General features: G+C 40.5%; 1 protein-coding gene across 1 annotated transcript in view; it reads right to left on the bottom strand.

The window, feature by feature from the left end:
- Positions 1-349: 349 nt before the first annotated feature.
- CCDC6 (coiled-coil domain containing 6) overlaps positions 350-17,716 on the bottom strand; it is a 161,699-nt gene continuing 144,332 nt past the window's right edge. The window contains exons 8-9 of the mRNA XM_030203109.1: positions 4,622-4,746; positions 350-1,677 (exon numbers count right to left, since the gene is read on the bottom strand). Coding sequence (XP_030058969.1) covers positions 1,504-1,677; positions 4,622-4,746 — 299 coding nt within the window. The 3' untranslated portion in view covers positions 350-1,503. The remainder of the gene's footprint in view (positions 1,678-4,621; positions 4,747-17,716) is intronic.

Here is a 17,716-nt window from a genome sequence, read left to right on the forward strand (position 1 = left end):
TCTACTGTTTTTCCATTTAAACACTTCTAGCATATGAAACAAGAGATTAATACATCTAATACAACTTTGGGATGATCATACAGAAAAATAAAGGTAACTAATTTCAGGCTCAAACATGTTTTGTAAACACATTTGTAATTATTACATGTCTAGTTCTAATTTTGTCTAAGAGGCACACCACTTATTTCTAGCATATTTTTTGCTTCTTACATATGGAACACATTATACAATAAACCAGCCAACTTACTTTACAGAAAGGTACATATCTACTGATGATCTCAGATAGCAACTCCAAAGGTGTCAGCAATTAAAAAACAAACAAACAAAAAAAAAAACCCAAATTCCACTGCAAAGTGAAACCAAACAATTTATTTGTGCTAAATGAATGAAAAGAAGGAATTCAGAAAATAATTCTTTACACATTGTACCAGCTTATGCTGCTACATAAGCAAACTTTAGTGCCAAGCTGTGTTACTTTTTTCTGTACTCAGTCCAATTTCTACCAAGCTTTTTTGGCGTTTTTGCCGATATGGCCCTAAAACATTCACCTCTAAATGATATTTTCCCCTACAATATTCAGTCTCTTGTATTTTCAAGTTAAAGTTATTCCATTTTTTTCTATATGGTATGATGCGGCAGAAGGAAACAAGTACTTCCACTCTGCAGCAAAAAATGTGAGGTTTAGGACTTCACCATGCCTAGAGAAATCCACTGGATCAGAAACAGCAGTATGGGCAGATTATACAAGAATATCAACTAAAAATCAGACAATCAACCCTTAAAGTCCATGAACTGTACAAATCCATGTACTTTGTAAAGTTCAATCATTTCCCCTAGTCATAAATTTCAAACTACTATTTGTGTATGATATTAACAGGAAAATCCCATGAAAGCATCATGTGTGCACTGAGTATTGAACCTGTGACAAGCTCATCAGTACAAAGACAGAATACTACATTTTTGTCTCAGGCACTGATTAATGTGTCTGAGGCTTTACATTTCCACATACAAAATTAGATCTCCATATTATTGAAATGTAGTGCCAATTTCTTGCACGCTTAGTAAACATCATTATATTGAGGAATCTATTATAATACAGCCCATCACGCCTGTAGTTTTATGCAATTTGTCATGAAAAAAAATATAAAAAGATATCCCTTCAGTTTTATGAACTTAAAAAGCCATGACATGAAGCTTTGGAGCAAAAAACATGACATATAATGTCATACTACCAAATATTGAGTAGCAAATGTTCCAGCTCAAGAACAAACATATACGTCGGTCCAGTGAACACTGACAGTTAACTGTTGTTACATTAGTGTTGTATACTCAACACTGGTTCCATTTTAGACAAACATTTACAACACAATTAACAGTGAAGCCTATATAACCTCAGTGCAAATAAGTCAAATCCACATATGCCAGTTAAGCCTTTGGCATTTATTTAGTAAACTGCTCCGTGTGATAAGTCCATCTGGCTGCAGAAATTGCTGAGCACGTGCACTATGGCTGAGAGGAAGGATGCGCTGAATGCTGGGCTGTCATAGCCTGGGTTGTAGGTTGTACAGGGGGTGGAGGTGGTGGCGGAGGCTGCACTGGTGTCTGGGTATTTGGAGACGGAGGGGGAGTAGGACGTTTGAATTTGTCAGGGCTGTTGCTTCTCCGTGGGGAGGGTCTCTGAAAAACATGAAAGCAAATTATGTTTACAGGCAACGTTTTGCAAAAAAACAATTTCATGCACTTGTTACAATTTACAACAAATTCACTGAGAGCCAAATGCGTTTGCTATAATGAATTTGTTACAGCAGAATATGACTATAATAAAAACTGTACAATAATTACTTTTGGGAACAGAGAAATAAAAGTTAATATTTCTAAGCTACAAGAGTGTACATTGTTATAGAAAATTCTTCTGTTATTTCTGCTACAGGAAGTGTTAACAAGTCCTCCCTGAAAGGGTGTCCAAACTTTTGCATCTGCCATATTCTGTGTTTTCAACCCTTGAAAAAAACCCCTAAATACAGTAAATAGTAATTATGCACTAAAATTTGCAGAAAGATGTAGTGTAACTCTTTGGTTCTCAAAAGTAGCTGAAAAGGGGGGGAAAAAAAGGTTAGCCTTTATAAACTACAAGAGACTGCAGCAAGAGGCTGGATAGGTTGTGGATCTACTAAAATGTAATTTTAGAGGATAGCAAAGTAGGACAGTATTTGCCTATAAGACAATTCCTGCAGTAGCTTTCTCCACAATGGTTCTGGAACTGTGGAATAATCTCCTGTATATTATCATCACAGCTAAGAGCTTTGATTCAAGGCCTGACTTTGGTTCAGGATCTAAAATGAGAGAAAATCTTAGAGGCCCATGACTCTAACCTGAACTCCAGTGTGACTGCAGAACTCATGATCTGTTGCGACACTCTCATGCAGCAGAATGAGGAACGGGCGTAGATGGAAAAACAGAGTAACATGATTTGGCAACATGGTGGTCACAGATGTTCTGCAGTTAACAGAACAAGATAACTCCTCAGGAAAATGACCTAGCTTTCTAAGAAAAGTTAGTCCATTATATTATTAGCATTTCTAAGTAAATAATAGCTATTAGCATTTCCAAGAAGAACTAACCAACTCATTACCATAGCCAATCAGTGTTAACCATTATATCACCATAGATCCAATAAGGTGTGCTTACTGTCATATTACCTTTATCCTGAATGGACATATAAAAATGAGTGTACTTCCTACTTCAATAGAGAGACAGTCACAGCCAGTACCTTTGTGCAAGCAGGGCTGCTCTCCCATGAGAAACCAATCAATTGTATCTGAATTAGCAAGTAATAATAGAAGAATTGTCTTTCTTATAAGAATAAATCCTATTGCTTTCTCATAATTTCTCAAAGTCTTGAGTCTTTTATATCTGCAAATTGGCTTTGGCTTGTAATTTGGGGTGGGGGCAAAAAAGACCCTAAATAAAACATTGGAGATTCAGACCCAGAGAACATCTATGTGTAGCTGTGGTACTGTACTCTCATAAGCAATTAATTGTACACACACTTGGAGAATAATAAATAAAAGTATTTGATTGCTTATATATTCTTTGGAGTCTCAGATACAGCAGTACTTTTGTATCACTGATCTGCTAATTATACAAATACTTGATAAGAAATAAGGTATCTAATTAAATTCCTAACTGATGCAGCCTTGGGTGATTTATTTCTTCCTAGGTATTGACGGTTGAACCACCCTATTGGGAGACAAATTCACCCTAAATAATTCACTCCCTAATAAGGTTCAAGTATCTAATATCTTTACTTTTTAGGAAGCAGATTTAAGCCTATTGTATGTCCAAACATTAGGGAATGGATGAAGAATAGTTAAGGGGGGGGGGGGGGGGGGGTCAAGGCTTTCTTTTGATGATGATAGCAGCTTTAGTTCAAACTTTAGTTTTTTGATTTGTTTTTTTTAATCCTTTGGTGGTTTATTCCAGCTGTATACTGCTTTGACCAATATTGTTTGGGGAGGTGGTATAGAAGTTTTTGTAAACTGATAAGTTCTTTCCCTGTGGCAAAAAGCTATTACACAACCTAGGAATTATTAGATGAGCACAATACTTTCTTTTCTACCTTGAGGGCAGCTTTCCTTGAAACAGGTAAATAAAATTACCCAGGTGAACTGTCTGAAAACTGCCCTCCTTTAATTCAGTTAAAAGTGTGCACAGATTCCACAGCATGCACCTTTTCAGTGAGTGTCGTTTTAGGTGGCTTCCAAAAGTAATGGGCATAGATTGGGAACCCTGTTTTGTTTCTCCCATTATGTTGAAAAATTTGTAATGCTCAACTACACTGAAGTAAATAATGTTTAAATAACTGAAATATATTTGAAAACTTGTTAAAGATTTTTTGAATTACAATTGTTTTTTTGGCACACGATTTGACAGTGGAGGATTTTTGAGCAGAGATGGAAATTAAGCTCTAAACCAGGTTCTGGTTTTGCAGCATTGTGCATAGAGGTCTTTTTTCTCCACTGAGTTAATACATCCTAATTAAAGTGTTCTTTCTGGAATTATAATTTTTTTGGCTTTGGAGTTATTTGTAGGCTCTCTCTCATTTGGATTTTGTATTTGCAAATCACTATGTCCCACTGACCGCAGCACCGTACAATGCTGCATACACTGGAAGCTGTATAAAAATAAGTATTATTGTTCAGACCAGGTACATGTGGACAGGCACATAGATGGGACACATCTGACAGAATGCTTACGCCTGGAAATTTTTTTTAGCATTTATTCAGACATCCTGCTGGCATAATTTATGCAACACACAGCACTCTCCAACTCACTGCAACTCCTCCTTACTCGAAGGGAAAGCTAAGTCCATGAGCTGAGAAATTAAACTCAAGTCCAAAATCTATTTTTCAACGGAATATCACCTCTATTTTATACACATTTTCTAAATACACTGTAAGAACAATCTAGAGTACTAATATCAGTAAAATTCTAATAGGAATGAGAGAATCATACTAAGTTCCTATGTTCATAGTTTTGCAAACAATTTAGAACACATCTAGCTTGTTGAGGATCTGACATATTAGCCATTCAAAATTTCTCTCATGCTTTTAATACTCACTGTGATACCATGGGATGGTCCCATGTGCTGCACATGGAGACCTGGAGAATTGTAATAAGATATTCCAGCTCTTGTCAGTGAAGCAGGAGGAGTGAAACCAACTGTATGACTTGCATAGGACAGACCTAGAATTTGTAAGTAAAGCAAGACGTTAAAAATCTTATCTGAAACTACACTGAATTTGTTATATGCCTTTCTGTTTTATTTCTCCTATGTATTTTGCATTGTGTATGTATGCTTGTGTAATTGATTGAACTAAAATTATGCAGTTAATGACATTCAATGATGTTGGGAGGAAAAAAAAAGAAAATCAACCAGACTACTGAGTGCTGCAAGATTTTTTTTTTTGAAGGAAAAATTCAACAGTGTGATAAAATATTCAAAAGGTATCAAAATTGGGACCCATTTTACAAAGCTGTGGTAAAAGGGGCCCTGCTGTAATATCAGCACGTGGATTTGCTGCATGCCAAGGCCCTTTTTATTGCAGCGGTAAAAAAAAAAAAAAAAAGGAAATGGCTGTGTGGTTAAGTGCACACTTGCCGAGCGGCCATTTCCAAGGGGAGAGAGAGCTCTTACTGCCACCTATTAAGGAGGTGGTAAGGGATCCCATGCTAACCCAGCAGTAAAAAAATAAAATTTTGGTGGTGCCAGAAATGGCATGTGCTGGGGTGGCACTATCACCGGCTCCTGCAATAGGCTGCAGTAGTGTCAGATTGGCATGCGCCAATGCCACGGTAGCTCTACCACAGCATTGTAAAAAGGCCCCTTAGTGAGGCCGTTGACCAAATGTCTATTAACCACTGAAATCTGCAAGATAGCCATGGTGGTATATCAAATCTAATATACTATAACCATCTGACATACAAGGACATGCTTGACCACTGCCAGTCTGCTAGTGGATTTGTGACCAATATACCAGGCTTAAATAAATAATTCCAAAATGATGATTTTTTTTCCACTGAATAGATTTCAAAAGTCTTCCAGGTATATGTGAGAGTTCAGAATGTTAGGATAAGTGCTATCATATCCTATATTTTTAAATGAAGCGAGAAGTTAGAACTCTACGATTAATGTTGCCATATTCAAAGAATTTAAACATTATGAAATCACATTGAGCACTTGAACATTTATAATATGCATGCCTGGTTGAAGACATATGTAATTTGTATATACCTGGAAGACTTTGTAGTCCATTCACTTTAATACTTATTTTTGAAATTTATTATTTATTTAGCCTGATATATTTGTCATTTTAAATTTAGGATAAATGTATTCATTTGAGGCATTTACTTTTCTTTGCGAGTTAATTTTTGCGGCATTTGGAAAACAAGACCAGACTTTTTAAAATATGGATGCACCTGTGGAGAAGTAGCTTATTGGATAGAGAAGTGGGTCGTGAACCAGGGAAATCAGGGTTCAAATCTCCAAATAACACCTTCTGTAAGTCACCTCATCCCCCATTGCCTCAGGAGTCACATATTCCTGGGAGAAGTTTGCACTAAAAAATTAATATTTGGTGCAAAAGTTTCAAACATTCTGCACACAGATTAGTCACTGGTCCCTAAGGGGTTAAATGTTTATGTGGACTGCTTTTTTTTTTTTTTTTTTTTTAAGGGCTTACTGCTCTTATTTTTTTGCCTGTGAGATAGATGCAATAAGTGTGATTTAGAGAGCGGATATTAGTTGGTACAAGTCACTGACAGCTATTTTAACCAATCAAGTGCTCAAGCTGCCAAGAGTGCTTTGGAATTGGTTTCAAATAGCCAGCATCATGAAGAGTTATGTCTGCCACCATAGAAACATTGGGGAAGCAGCTTTAAGGTAATTAAGCTTTACTATGATAATCTTAGGCAATGTGTCGCCAAACTTTTAAGCCAGTTAAGTATTATTGAGTCCAGTAGAGTTATTTTATAGAGCAATCAACTGGGCAACAATTGGTTGTTGCTCCAGATGAAGCAAGTGAAATGGCAGTGCTCTGTTGAGCGGAAGGCAATTTCAAGTTAAGTGGAGGAGTGGCCTAGTGGTTAGGGTGGTGGACTTTGGTCCTGGGGAACTGAGGAACTGAGTTCGATTCCCACTTAAGGCACAGGCAGCTCCTTGTGACTCTGGGCAAATCACTTAACCCTCCATTGCCCCATGTAAGCCGCATTGAGCCTGCCATGAGTGGGGAAGTGCGGGGTACAAATGTAATAAAAATAAAAAATAAATTTTACATTTTAATTATTTTTACGTTACGATTACTCTATATTCAAGACTTAAATAGAAGATTGAACAGTAGCATTTTTCAAGATTGATTAAATTTTGTACAATGGGAGGTTTTTCTGACTGATGAGGAAGTAGCTCATCGTGTGGATAGAAATCCAAATGATTCAAGTTATCAGGCTGAGTTTCTGAATCCTTTTCCTCCCATTATTCATATTGTGACACAGTGACTAAAAACTATGTGTTTTGAATGCAATTTGCATTTTGTGCTTTATTACTTTTTTTGTACAAAATTTTCCCATCATAAGGCTTGAAGCTTTCCCCAGGCTTGAAATCTCCATTCCCTCGCCATTTCCTTAAAAAGACTCCAGCCTATCTAGCTTCCTGAAGCTCTCTCCTAGGCCTGAAATCCCTCTTGCTTTTTCCCTCCTCAGTTTCCAACCTTCCCAGCAATCTCTCACTCCAACTGCAGTTCTCTCTCCTTGTAACTCCCAAGTTGCCCCCATCATTTTTTCTCCTTCCCACTGGCACATACTTTTAAGCTTTCACTATTTCTACATCCCCCGCCAGCACACGTTCAAGCTAATTCTGCCCCCATCCTCATGCTATACTCTCAGCTGCTCTCCCACACCATGCACATAAGCCTGCTCCCCCTCCCCACTCCTAGCACACACAAAGTTGCTCCCCCCCTCCCCCCGAGTATTTGCCCCACTGAACTTGCTTTATCTTCCAACTCTGACCTGATTGCATGGCAAGAGGAGGAGCTAGTTTCCAGCACACTGGCTGTGCCCTCCTCCTCTGCCATCCTGCCTTGACTACTCATTTGAACCACCAGCCAGGACACCAGCCTCCGGTGCAGTCACATGGTTCAAATGAAATGCTGTGTCTAGGATGGCAGAGGACAATTTGGCCAGATCTGCAGTTGTTCTCCATCTCCTCTTGCTGAGCTATCTCTGTAGGGATGGGGGAGAGGGACAGAGGACAGCTGCTGATGCTTGCACCTTTGCAGAATTCTGTGCAAATTCTGCATTATGACAAAATTTCCCCAGAAGTAAATAAATAGATTGTGAGCCTATTTAGGCAGGGTAGTTACTCATGAACATGCATGTAGTCTGCTTTAACCTCAGATTTGGTAAAGGTGAGTAATAAATCAAAAACCCAAACCTAAAAGAGTGGAAAGCGTATGTGGACTCCGGTTCATGTAATTTTTTCTAACCCCTCTGCATGTGTGACCATCAGGCTTATTTTCAAAAGAGAAGGGCGCCCATCTTCCGACACAAATCGGGAGATGGGCGTTCTTCTCTCAGGGTCACCCAAATTGGCATAACTGAAAGCCGATTTTGGGCGCCCTCAACTGCTTTCTGTTGTGGGGATGACCAAAGTTCACGGGGCGTGTCAGCAGCGTAGCGAAGGCGGGACTGGGGTGTGCTTAACACATGGGCGTCCTCGGCCGATAATGGAAAAAAGAAGGGCGTCCCTGACGAGCACTTGGCCGACTTTACTTGGTCCATTTTTTCTTGCGACCAAGCCTCAAAAAGGTGCCCGAACTGACCAGATGACCACCGGAGGGAATCGGGGATGACCTCCCCTTACTCCCCCAGTGGTCACCAACCCCCTCCCACCCTAAAAAAAACAAAAAACAAAATTTTTTTTTTTTGCCAGCCTCAAGTGTCATACCCAGCTCCATGACAGCAGTATGCAGGTCCCTGGAGCAGTTTTAGTGGGTGCAGTGCACTTCAGGCAGGCAGACCCAGGCCCAACCCCCCCCCCCCCACCTGTTATACTTCTGGTGGTAAACGTGAGCTCTACAAAACCCACCAGAAACCCAATGTACCCACATCTAGGTGCCCCCCTTCATCCCTACGGGCTATGGTAGTGGTGTATAGTTGTGGGGAAGGGGTTTTGGGGGGCTCAGCACACAAGGTAAGGGAGCTATGGACCTGGGAGCTTTTTCTGAAGTCCACTGCAGTGGCCCCTAGGGGACCAGTGCACTACGAATGCTGGCTCCTCCCTCGACCAAATGGCCTGGATTTGGTCGTTTCTGAGATGGGCGTCCACGGTTTCCATTATCGGCGAAAATCGGGGACGACCATCTCTAAGGTCAACCTAAATGTTGAGATTTGGGCGTCCCCGACCGTATTATCAAAACGAAAGATGGCCGCCCATCTTGTTTCGATAATACGGGTTTCCCCGTCCCTTCACGGGGACGTCCTGTGAGGACGTCCTCAGGAAAACCTGGCACCCCGTTTGATTATGCCCCTCCATGTGTGTGTGTGCATGTCTCTAAGCTGGAGGGTAGTGGGTAGAGCAGCTTGAAGACGGGTGGTTTCATTTTATTTATTTAATTATAGGTTTAGCCCAGCCCTTTTCAATAGTAGCAAGCTGAGTTACATTCAGGTTTGCCAGGTATTCTCTGGTTACTGAAGGGCTTACATTCCAAGTTTGGACTATATATATATATATATATATAGTAGATGACGGCAGAGAAAGACCTCTACGGTCCATCCAGTCTGCCCAACAAGATAAAAATGAAACAGTTCTGAGGCAATGGTGAGTTAAGTGATTTGTTTAAGTTCACAAGGGATTTGAAACTTAGCTTCCCTGGTTCTTAGCTCACTGCTCTAACCACTTGATTACGCCTCCATTCCAAGCTTCTGTTGGTTTAGAAAGAATAATAAAACCAAGACAACAGATATTGTTGTGCTTCTTCACCATCTGGAGGCCCATACATAAAGTAACTAGTAGCAAGCTACAAGTTCTGTCACTGTACACAACAAGCACTAAAAAGTTTACTCCTGGGGGAATAATTCTTCATAAAAAATGGTAAATTCTGCACAGAAATTTTGAAAATTCTGCATTAAAAAAAATAAATTTACGTAGAATTCTATCATAAAGGCCATGTCCTTCCTGACTTGGGGTCACACATGCCCAACTTTCTTCTTGCTCAGGCCAGACACCTCCCCCCAACAGTCTCACTCCCCAACATAGACAAACTCACCCTAAACATGATTGCTTCCCCTCCCTTCTACAGGTTCAACCCCTATTTTTCACTGTTCCCTCTCAAGGGTGAAAATCCACAGCTCTTTTTCCCCTTCCATTTCTCAGTTCTCTCTCCATCTCTCTTTCATTCCCTCCCCAGCATACACATCACTAAAGCTCTCCAATCCCTCCCCCCAATATGTTTATCCATCACTTTCTCACACACCACTCCAGCACACTGCCATAGCTCTCACCCCCCTCTCTCTGAAACCTTCCTCTCTACGCCATCTCTCCCTCCCATAAGCTTTCTCCAAACTCACCACCCCACACATCCAGTGCTCTCAAACTTTGCCTGGAATATATTCACCCTCAGCTCTCACAACTCATTCTACCATACCTCCCTCTCAAACCCACCACTCATAGCTGGTTCTCCTGAATCCTGCTGTAACACTTCCCCAGCTCACTTTTACCCCATCCTATGTATATACTCCAAGCTTGAACTCTCCCCCCTCCCAGTCACATATTCCTGCTCCACCCCTCTCCCACATACCAGTTTTACCTCTCCATCACCACTCTCCTGCTTTCTTCCAGCGCTGCACATGCCCAAGTTTGATCTCTCCTCTTGCTGCTACCCGCACTCTCCTGAGGCACACATCCCTCCTGCTCTCTCCATTGTAACAGCTCAACCCTCGCCCAAGGTACAGACCCATCCCATTCCCCCCATTCTTTCATCTTGGCACATACTTCTCCAGCTCCGCATCCTCTCTAGAACTAACTTTGCCCCACTTTTCCTATTCTGTACAAAAACTGCCCCACCCCTGCTGGGACAAATGTTTCTAATATCTTCCCTTATCTTCAGAGCTTAATCTTAACAGTGGAAGAGGAGGAAAGTGGCTGCATCTCTAGGCACCTTCCTCCAGCATGTGAAGCTGACTGTGGAATTTGAACTAAAGGGTTCTATGATATATTATGCGGATCAAATACTAAAATCATCCTCAACTGCTGGAGGAGGCCATGATCTGTCATGCAACTTCTTTCCTCCTCCTTTGCCATTACAGATTTAGCTCCGGAATAAGGGAAAAATATAAGAAATAGTTTGTTCCAAGAATGGGGGAGGTGAGGGTCATGCAAAAACTATCTATGCTGCTTCTTTAGTCCCTATGCACAATTCTACAACGGAAGGGGGATTCCTACAGGAGTAAAAATACGTGAAGTGGCATAATTGAACAGCGCCGACCAAACAGATGGCCGGCGCCAACCGTATTATCGAAACAGATGGCCAGCCAACTTTTCTTTCGATAATACTGTTGGCGCCGGCTAAATCTCAACATTTAGGTCAAATGTTGAGATCGCCGGGTTTAGAGATGGCCGGCTTCGGTTTTCGGTCATAATGGAAACTGGGCCCAGCCATCTCAAACCCGGCGAAATGCAAGCCTTTTGGTAATGGGAGGAGTCAGCATTTGTAGTGCACTGGCCCCCCTGACATGCCAGGACACCAACCGGGCACCCTAGGGGGCACTGCAGTGGACTTAAAAAATTGCTCCCAGATGCATACCTCCCTTATCTTGTGTGCTGAGCCCCCCAAATCCCCCCAAAACCCACTCCCCACAACTCTACACCACTACCATAGCCCTAAGGGGTGAAGGGGGGCACCTACATGTGGGTACAGTGGATTTTGGGGTTTTTTGGAGGGCTCAACATTTACTACCACAAGTGAAACAGGTAGGGAGGCATGGGCCTGGGTCCACCTGCCTGAAGTGCACTGCACCCACTAAATACTGCTCCAGGGTACTGCATACTGCTGTCAGGGAGCTGGGTATGACATTTGAGGCTGGCAAAGAAGCTGGCAAAATTTTTTTTTAATTATTTTTGGGTGGAAGGGGGTTGGAGACCACTGTGGGAGTAAGGGGAGGTCATCCCTGATTCCCTCCGGTGGTCATCTGGTCAATTGGGGCACTTTGACACTTGGTCCTAAAAATAAATGGACCAAGTGAAGCTGGCAAAATGCTTGTCAGAGCCGGCCATCTTTTTACATTATCGGGCGAAGCCGGCCATCTCGTAACCACGCCCCGTCCTTGCTACCCTGCAGAAATGCCCCCTTGAAGTTTGGCCGGCTCCACGACGGACCGCAGTTGGTGCCGACCAAAATCGACTTTCCATTATACCGATTTGGCCGGGTTCAGGACATGGCCGGCCATCTCCCGATTTTTGTCGGAAGATGGCCGGCGATCTCTTTCGAAAATAAGCTGGATAGTAACATAGTTACATAGTGGATGACGGCAGAGAAAGACCTGTACAGTCCATCCAGTCTGCCCAACAAGATAAAAATGAAACAGTTCAGTCACTAATTACACAATAGAACTTATAACAAAAATAAGTAAATATGAATCCAGATGAAAGATCAGAAGGAATTAGGGGAAGGAGGAGGAACATGTGTACCATGCCTCCTGGAGTTACTTCCAATTCTTCTGCATGTGTGTGTGTGTTTGAGAGTGTATTGTCTGTGTATGCACATGTCTGTATGAGTATGTAAGAGTGGTAGTTGGCTGTTTATGTTGGTTCTGTATGTGACTGATTAGGAGAGTGGTAGCTAAAAAGAAGCAATTTTCTAACTACTATGTTTCAGTTTATCAAAGTTTTTATGTTACAAATGCTGGAGTTGCTTCCCCAAAGAAATGCACTAGAACTTTTTTTTTTTTTTGTGTGCAGTTTATTTCTATGGAATCCCCAGGCAATGTGGTCAATTGTGGCCTAGTGGTTAGGGTGGTGGACTTTGGTCCTGGGGAACTGAGTTCGATTCCCACTTCAGGCACAGGCAGCTCCTTGTGACTCTGGGCAAGTCACTTAACCCTCCATTGCCCCATGTAAGCCGCATTGAGCCTGCCATGAGTGGGAAAGCGCGGGGTACAAATGTAACAAAAAAAATTGGGGGGGCTATGTATTTTTGATATTTTTTTCTTCACATCAAATTTGTTCTATTAAATTTTGGGGAGTTACCGTCTACCCTCTCCCACTAAGGGGGTTGTTTACTAAAGCTTAGCTTGAGTAATCTACAGCAGGGCCCATTTTATTCCTATGGGCCCTACTGCAGATAACTCGAGCTAAGCTTTCGTAAACAACCCCCCTAAGAGACAAACATTCTCAACTCCCAGATTTCTTCCTAAGATTCCACTAGGTTGGAAAGAATAAGAAAGCAAGCAATCTCTGAACCTGAGCCTCAAATACCATTACACTCTTTACGAGCAAATAAATGCAATCTGCCTTCAGGAGAGATTTCAAAAAAGCAATCCATGGTCTTTAGTTGATAAAAGGCACTTTGCAAAAAGTTCTCGATTTGCATATGAATAGCTATTGTGATTTTATTTTCTCGGTAAGGAGCACATTACATTACAGCATTTGATAACAAAAGCTTTGCAAGTCTTCCCATTTTTAATTCTGAAGTGGTAAAATTAAGATGTGTCACAAACTAGTTAAACCACTGAAGTGAAATGCTTTTACAGCAAATAGAGAAAAGGTTTCATTATTAAAAAAAACCTCAGAAGTTTTACAGTACAGGAAACTGCGGTCCTCTAACTGCTGCATCAGAACTGTTTTCTACCTAGAAAAGTTAATAAGTATACCCAAATTAGTAACTTTTAAAGAAGTAGAACTACAAAATATCAAATTGGTGTACAACCACTACACCAGAACTACTTTGAACCAATTCTGATTATTATTTGCTATGTAAACTGATTGATAGGAATGTCAGTGGCGTTCCTAGGGGGGGCGGTCCACCCCGGGTGCACGCTGCTGGGGGGGTGCCGCGCGCGCCTGCCCTCCATTGTTCGATGCTTCTTCCTGTTCCGGGGCAGAGAAGAAGCATTGAACAACAGAGAAAAGGCGCGCGTGGGCCCCCCCCCCGGGGGGGAGGGGGTTCCTTCACGGGGGTGTCCTTTTGCCGGGGGGGGGGGGGGGGGTCCGCGTGGCATGGGGGGGCGCTGCACCTGGGGGGGGGGGCGGAGCGCATCGGCGATCCGCCCCGGGTGCCAGCCCCCCTAGGAACGCCACTGAGGAATGTATCTGGCTTTGAACATGCTTATAAAACAAAAGAAAGAAAAAAATGGAAAATTTCCTACGGAGATAAAATCCAAAACCTAAAGAATAGGGAACGACCAATGGCCAACCACAGAGACCAATGTGAATGCAAGCCAATTTATTAACAAAGTCAATCAGATACAATCACTCGACACAGAACTATGTTTTGGCAATCCAATGCCTGCTTCAGGAGTCAGTATATCTAAAAAAAAAGCATTCAAGAAACCAGAAGAGAAACAAACAAGAAAAAAAGGGGGAAAAATCCCAATTAAAATAAATAAGCATTAATGATGGTAATAACCATGAATGAGTAATGGTTAGTTTCAAGAACCAGGGGAGGACATATTAAATTCAGTATCACATCTAGCACAAAGCTCTAAAAGGACTAATAAATACAAACATGTACCAATGCAAGAATATTTTGCTCCCTCCTCCCTTCTCAGCCTCTCCTTCATTTCTCTCCCTTGTCTCATTTTCCTTTCATTATCCTGTTTCTTTCCCCCCTTCCCCTTTCTCCCCTCTATCCTTTCTTACCCCTCCCCACCACTTTTGTTTTCTCTTTTTCTCTCTATTTCCTTTCCCCCTTTTCCTTTTATCCCTCCATTTCTTTGTTTCTTTTCCTTTTTGCCCCTTTTTTTCCCTTTTCTTTCCCTTTTTATTCCTTCTTTCCTTTTCTTCTCCCTTTCTCTTCTATTTTTCCGCATCTTTTCTTCCTCTTCTCACTTGGATATATGTACATATATATAATCCTTGTTTATGAAGCAGCAGCAGTTATTACCATTTATATAGGCATCTTGTGACTTTATGCCAGACAGCTTGACCCTTAACTTTGATGAGCCTTGTATTTTCTGTTTTTTAAACATATAAATATTTTTCACTATATATATATATAGCTTGGTAAGCAAGAGATATGTCTAGCAGCGAGGTCGATTCTTGCCTTCTCTCCCACCTCCCTATTATGCATGAGCTGTGGCTTCGGCATCACATCTGAGCTGCACTACCAAGCCGCCAAGACATTATGGTGCCATGCAGTTGCTTTCCATTGAGGCAGTTGATTTTCTTTATAAGTACACAATGCATATGTGTGGTGTGTTTTTTCGTTTTTTTTTTTTACATTGTGCGCTTTAACATGGTGACACTATGATGAACTTTCGTCCTTCGGAGGTAAATGTCTCAATGGTATATATATATTTTTTTTTACAATTTGGGCTAGCTGTGTGCTAGTAGTACAAACATGGATTTCCAGCCTTATTAACATTTCTCATCAGTGGATTTTTCAACAAGGTGCTATATATTCATATTTTAGTAGCCCCCTTTTCTTAGAAGTTTTGAGTTAGCAGTAGGGACACTGATTCCTCAATTTTATTATTGACCTTCTTCGGTAGTGTATTACTTAGTAAACTGTTATATAAATATACCTCTTTAGCAATTTTTTTTGCTTTTCAAAGCTATAGCTTTTGTCACTTGGTGCCATATTGATACTCAAGTGTTAGTTCACAAATTAAATGTGTGTTTTGCCCATACTGCCAACATCTATTTTACATGCAATAAATTCTCAATTGTCAGTCTTTTTTCCTGTTCCTTTACAGTACTATACGTACATGTGGGCCTTTAGCACCTGAACAAGTTCATTAATATCATATCAGGTTGGTGATGTCTTATCAGGCTGCTAATATAACAGTAACATAGTGACGGCAGATAAAGACCTGTATGGTCCATCCAGTCTGCCCAAAAAGATGGACTCATTTTACATGGTATGTAATACTTTATATGTATACCAGAGTTTGATTTGTCCTTGCCATTATCAGAGCACAGACCAACCACAACAGTGCACTCAAACTACACCCAAAATCTTCATTTCATCTTCTGCATTCAAAACTTCTAAGAGTTGTTTTGGATCAAGGAACAAAAAGGAAAAATTTAAATATAGATGGTGTCTACAGTGCCAAGGTTTTTGATATATAAGCCAAAAATATTCTTTTCTCTTCTGGGTGGACCTAGAAGAATCAGGAAATAGAAGTCATCTTGGATCTTCAATTTGTGAATCGGGCTCAAGCACAAAAGAAAGCGCCACGGTTCGATTCCCACTTCAGGCACAGGCAGCTCCTTTTGACTCTGGGCAAATCACTTAACCCTCCATTGCCCCATGTAAGCCGCATTGAGCCTGCCATGAGTGGGAAAGCGCGGGGTACAAATGTAACAAAAATAAAAATAAAAAATAAATTTTACGTTTTAATTATTTTTACATTAAGATTACTCTATATTCAAGACTCAAATAGAAGATTGAACAGTGGTATTTTTCAAGATTGGTTAAATTTTGTACAATGGGAGGTTTTTCTGACTGATGAGGAAGTAGCTCATCGTGTGGATAGAAATCCAAATGATTCAAGTTATCGGGCTGAGTTTCTGAATCCTTTTCCTCCCATTATTCATATTCTGACACAGTGACTAAAAACTGTATGTGTTTTGAATACAATCTGTATTTTGTGCTTTATTACTTTTTTTGTACAAAATTTTCCCATCATAAGGCTTGAAGCTTTCCCCAGGCTTGAAATCTCCGTTCCCTCGCCATTTCCTTAAAAAGACTCCAGCCTATCTTGCTTCCTGAAGCTCTCTCCTAGGCCTGAAATCCCTCTTGCTTTTTCCCTCCTCAGTTTGCAACCTTCCCAGCAATCTCTCACTCCAACTGCAGTTCTCTCTCCTTGTAACTCCCAAGTTGCCCCCATCATTTTTTCTCCTTCCCACTGGCACATACTCTTAAGCTTTCACTATTTCTACATCCCCCGCCAGCACACGTTCAAGCTCATTCTGCCCGCACACACAAAGTTGCTCCCCCCCCCCCCCCCCGAGTATTTGCCCCACTGAACTTGCTGTATCTTCCAATCTGACCTGATCGCATGGCAAGAGGAAGAGCTAGTTTCCAGCACACTGGCTGTGCCCTCCCTCCTCCTTGGCGCTTGCATATATATATATATATATATATATATATATATATATATATATACAGTATAAACCCTGTAGTGTGATGTTGGATATGATTTTGAGTCACTTATATTTATAAATAATGAATCTTTCCATAAGAATAGTCCTAGTGGTTAAGGATTAGGCTTCAGTGTATTTTGTTTTTAGGTCAAAAATTTTTATATTGAAGATTTGTTCCCATAACTTTTCAGCTTTGTGTTTAGAGAAATATATATATGTGTTATATGATTTGTAATTTTTAGTGTTTGATCAACAGTCCTATTTTAATTAGGTTTTTAAGATTGCATATATATGATATAGCTATAGAGAAGGATTTGTATTTTTAGAGTTTGGAATTTATAGTATTCACTAATGTATAAAATATAGATGTCTATTGTATGCATTCAAATTATTGTTTTTTTGCTTGTTTAAATAATTGTATTAGTTTTCAAAACAAGACAAGTGATAAATAGCAACTATACATTGGAAGTCGTAAACCATGTTCAATGCAACTTAGGTAAGATGAGAGAAAAAGAAAAGAAGGGGGGATAATAAATTTAAAAAAAGCTTGTTCCTCAAATTGTTGTTTGTATGTTCGTTTTATTGATATTTATGTTGTGGACCATACACATTTATGTATATGGGTTACTTTTCATTATATTCACTATTAATTTCACTACATGTGGTCTTGCATTGGTACATATACATATTTATTAGTCCTTTCGCTTGCAATATTTAAGAGCACTGTACTAGATGTTTATTGAATTTATATGTTTTCCCTGTTTTTTCAAACTATTAATTTTTTTATACATGGGTATTACCATTATGCTTATCGTTTCTTCTATTCTTTTTCCTTTTTGTTTCTCTTCTGGTTTTTTG

This window comes from Microcaecilia unicolor, chromosome 5, assembly GCF_901765095.1.
Source record: "Microcaecilia unicolor chromosome 5, aMicUni1.1, whole genome shotgun sequence".
NCBI lineage: Eukaryota > Metazoa > Chordata > Amphibia > Gymnophiona > Siphonopidae > Microcaecilia > Microcaecilia unicolor.